This window comes from Simochromis diagramma, unplaced genomic scaffold, assembly GCF_900408965.1.
Source record: "Simochromis diagramma unplaced genomic scaffold, fSimDia1.1 OVJJ01000370.1, whole genome shotgun sequence".
NCBI classification, from domain to species: Eukaryota; Metazoa; Chordata; class Actinopteri; order Cichliformes; family Cichlidae; genus Simochromis; species Simochromis diagramma.
In genome coordinates, this window is record NW_024387012.1 from 1208848 (window position 1) to 1212972 (window position 4125).

At 37.3% G+C, this 4125-nt stretch overlaps 1 protein-coding gene across 1 annotated transcript; it reads left to right on the forward strand.

Annotated features, from left to right (window-relative positions):
- On the forward strand, positions 1-3618 carry LOC120739343 (C-type mannose receptor 2-like). Its single transcript, XM_040041099.1, has 5 exons — positions 1-87; positions 393-502; positions 885-1271; positions 1413-1760; positions 2265-3618. The coding sequence occupies exons 2-5, from the start codon at positions 469-471 to the stop codon at positions 2612-2614; spliced, it is 1119 nt and encodes a 372-aa protein (XP_039897033.1). The 5' UTR covers positions 1-87; positions 393-468; the 3' UTR covers positions 2615-3618.
- Positions 3619-4125: the final 507 nt, after the last annotated feature.

Consider the following 4125-nt stretch of genomic DNA (forward strand, 5'->3'; position numbering starts at 1 on the left):
GACAAAAAGAGCTCTCTATACTGTGTTTCAATATTTACCTGAGAGCTGTCTTCATGAACACGTCGGATAGAGAAGAAATTATCACATGTAAGTTTAAAACTGTAATATATTTAATGTATGTAGTACAGAGGTGATGTGTAGAGAATATTGAAAATGTTGTGTCATGTGCTACAAAAAAGAAACTTTTATCTTGCACGACGTTTACTGAAAAGACTTGTGAGCTTAAAATAACAAGAACTTCCAAGATGAGTAACATTCATGGTTTCATTACCTTCTCCATGAGCTGCTGAATTATTAAAAATGAATTAATTTCTGTTCTGGTTCATAATGTTCACACTATTTTTCTTTATCTAGCCTTCTGTTTAATCCATCTTTTCTTTCCTGACATAAAGTTTGCATCAAAGAAGTTTTGTTCAAGTCTTGGTTTCCTTGAGAAATAAAACATCACTTTCATCTGTCAGATCAAAGATGCAGTGGAGTCTGTTTCTGCTTATTCTGATGGGTAAGTGGATTTTAATTTAAATAAAATGACTGTAGATTACTACTTAATTACTACTGATTACTACTTGACATGTTTTTTTTTTTTTTATTCTGTTTTAAAAAAAATCTTATATAATACCTCTGCAGGCACTTTGTTTTATACCTTATATGTATGTGTGTATTTGTAGTTATTTGACTGTTACTCTCAGCTCTGTACAAGATTGCCCATGTACTTGGACCTATTGTATGAATGCAACTGGCAAATAAAGGACTTTAGCTTAGATTCACTCAGTCTTCTCATATGTGCACAATCACTGCAGTCAGAGTCTCATTTATGTGACAATTTCAACCTTATGTTTGATTTGCTAATGTGACTTTTTGTTTATCATATTTCTGTATTTCAGGTCAGTGTTGCCTCTTTACATGCCGCCTGTATGAGTACCACTTTATTAAAGAAAACAAGAGCTGGTCTGAAGCACAGAAATACTGCAGAGAGAAATATACAGACCTGGCCAAAGTGTTTGACATGACAGACATGAGCAGACTCCGTAACTCTGCACAGAATCAAGGAGAAGCCTGGATTGGACTGAACAACACAGGTGGAAACAGGATGTGGCATTGGTCTCTGCCAGGAGTGAAATACATTCATAATGACAGCAGCTGGAATCTGAATGGAAGAACTGGTAATGAGCCATATCCTGGAAACTGTGGGAGGAAAAGATACGATAATGGAGATAAAAAGCTGGCAGATGTTTCATGTGACATTACTATGTGGTTCATCTGCTACGATGGTGAGGAGATGTACATAATATTAAATAATATTATAAAATCATGATATGAAAATATAATGCAATAACATAATTGTAAATTGAGAAAAAAGACAAACAAATTATTGAGGGATGTCTTTGTGTGTTTTTCTGTTTGTTTCACAGAAAAGAAGAAAGACAACAAAACATTGTATTTGATAACAACATCTATGAACTGGACACAGGCTCAGAGCTACTGCAGATCAATTTACACTGACTTGGCCAGTGGACTCGATCAGGTAGATGGAGAAGAAATGAAGGCCCTGATTACAACTACGTTTAGCGCATGGGTCGGTCTGTTCAGAGACAGCTGGAGGTGGTCAGATGGGAGTGATTTCTCTTTCAGATACTGGGATATGCAGTTATTCAATGATGAACAAAGCAACAAGAAATGTGCTATGACTCTGTTAAACAGATCAGGAAACTGGAGCTCTGATGAATGTGACAAAGAAAAACCCTTCTTCTGTTATGATGGTGAGTTTTTATCAACATGTGTCTGACTGGTTTTCTCTAAAAGGAGGATCACTGGAATCACTGACAAGATCCAATTGAACATGTTGTATATTTTTCCTCCTCCTACATCTGCATGTTTGCTGAATTCATCTCATAACAACATCCTGAAATATTATGTGTTTTGAACACACTTAGTTGACAGTCAGATGACTTTAAATATTTGTGGGATAACTTTGAGCTACTGGTAGGTTCAACCAACGTTTTAAAGTCTCTGTTGTCTGTAAATATGGAGAGAAGTTGTTTTGGATTCCTAATAGTTTAAAAACATAAATATTTCAGGATGTTGTCGACCTGCCTGCACAAAGTTCATTAACATTATTATACTGTTTTCTACTGAGGGCAGAGTAACACACAAGCTTTATGTAGTTTTTGTTTCATTGGAATAAAATAAACAGCACAGAGAGTTTCTCATGTTTACAGCTCAGATATATTCAACTCAATGTGTTGTTTTTTTCTTCATGGCAGATAAAATCATCCTGATCAAAGAAAACAAGACCTGGGAGGAGGCCTTGAATTACTGCAGAGAGTCTCACAGGGGACTGGTCTCCATCACTAACCCTTACCAACAGAGATGGGCAGAGGTGAGAGCCAAGAATGCCTCGAGTCCTTTTGTCTGGCTCGGCCTGCGCTACTCCTGCACTCTGGATCTGTGGTTCTGGGTCAATGACAAACTGGTCTGCTATGAGAGGTGGAGCAGAGAGGGAAAGACTGAGGAGTGTGACGTGGCTGTGGGCATGCAGAGTGGAGGACAGTATGAGTGGGTCAGTCAGAGAGACAATGAGACATATAATTTTGTTTGTTTTAAAGATTTCTGATGTGTGTCACTGGCTCTTGTTTTTTTTTTTTTTACTGGCAAAAGTTCAACTAATAGCAAAACAACAAACAAAAAAAAAAACCAAACATTGTTGTAACCAGCACAATATTGGCAATATCTGATATTCACTAAAGTAAATATAGTTTCCTTTTGACTGCCTGATTCAGTCTTGATGCCTGATTTTTTTGGTGATGACAAAATTTCAGCTAGAAGCAAAAATCAAATCTTTAGCTGTAAATGGCACAACACTGATAAGGTCTGATCTTCACTGAAGTAATATGGTTTATTATTTTCCTCTTGACTGTCGGATTCAGCGATATTATACTTACTTTCTTCATTTCGCTGCATTACTCTATTATTACACTTTTCTTATTAGACGTCAGAAACAAAGTTAGTTTCAGTTTTCATATTTGCTGTTTATTTTATTTTTATTATCTTTGTAATCTTTTTGTCTTTGTGCACTTATAAACTGGTCTTAGTGATAATATTTCTAATCTTTAATGGTTAGTAAATATTAAAACTAATGCAACAAACCAGAGCATTTATATTGTAAACTTTCACCAAGGTAACTATTTTTTTCATATGACTATTTAAAGTGATGTGCTGTAAACTAGTGATCTGTGTAAGGGTTTCTGGGTCGTTGACCCAGTATTTTCAGTTCATGTTCACTATTTATCTACTGCCTGTTCCACTTCCTGTTTTATTGTGTTAGCCTTGGTCTGTGTGCATTATGTTCAGTTCTCTTCCCATTTATCATTAGTTCATTAGGTTCAGCTGTTCACTCACCTGTCTCCAATCGTTGTCATTGTTAGTCGTGTATTTAAGCCCTCTCTTCCCTTCAGCCCTTGTCGTGTCATTGATGTTTGTGTGATGTTATGTAGTCGTTCCCGTTAGTGCTCAGTTATTCAGCCAGCCACTCAGTCTTTCAGTCAGCTAGTCAGTTCTGCCGTTCCTGCGTTGTTCATTAACCCACTCCAATAAATCCTCATCATTTCTGCACCGTGAGTCCTGCGTTTGGGTCATCTCTTCCACGCCTCCACACACAACCTCTGACAATCTGTGTGTGTCAAGATAAATAAATACTCAGTTGCAAGTGTAACAATCAACACTCCTTACAGTAGTTCTTGGTACATTTATTTCTACAGAAAACCCTTAAAATCCTTACACGTGTGACTTACTGACAAAAAGCACTTTCTTACTACAAGCCTCATTCATTCATTGACAAAAGTGTTTTTTTTTCTTTGCCTAAGCTCTTTTAACCTGACATTCACCCTCCAGTGGGAGCACTGGGGGCAACTCAGTGCTCAGCACCCGCCCAAAGATACTTTGACACACAGATTTGACCGATCTACTAACCTTCTATGTGGCACTGAATCCGATACATATCTGATGTTTTAGAAAGCAACTGCTCTGTGAACGGTCAAATCGCATTAAATCCGTCTTTTACGTCACTGACACAAGACACACGCCAATTATCAGCGCCGGAGAAGCGCCCGAGAAGACATCGTGAAC

Coding starts and splice junctions, on each gene's coding strand:
- LOC120739343 (XM_040041099.1), top strand. CDS start 469: ATGCAGTGGAGTCTGTTTCTGCTTATTCTGATGG. Junction 1,272..1,412: donor GTGGTTCATCTGCTACGATG/GTGAGGAGATGT, acceptor TTTGTTTCACAG/AAAAGAAGAAAGACAACAAA. Junction 1,761..2,264: donor ACCCTTCTTCTGTTATGATG/GTGAGTTTTTAT, acceptor TCTTCATGGCAG/ATAAAATCATCCTGATCAAA.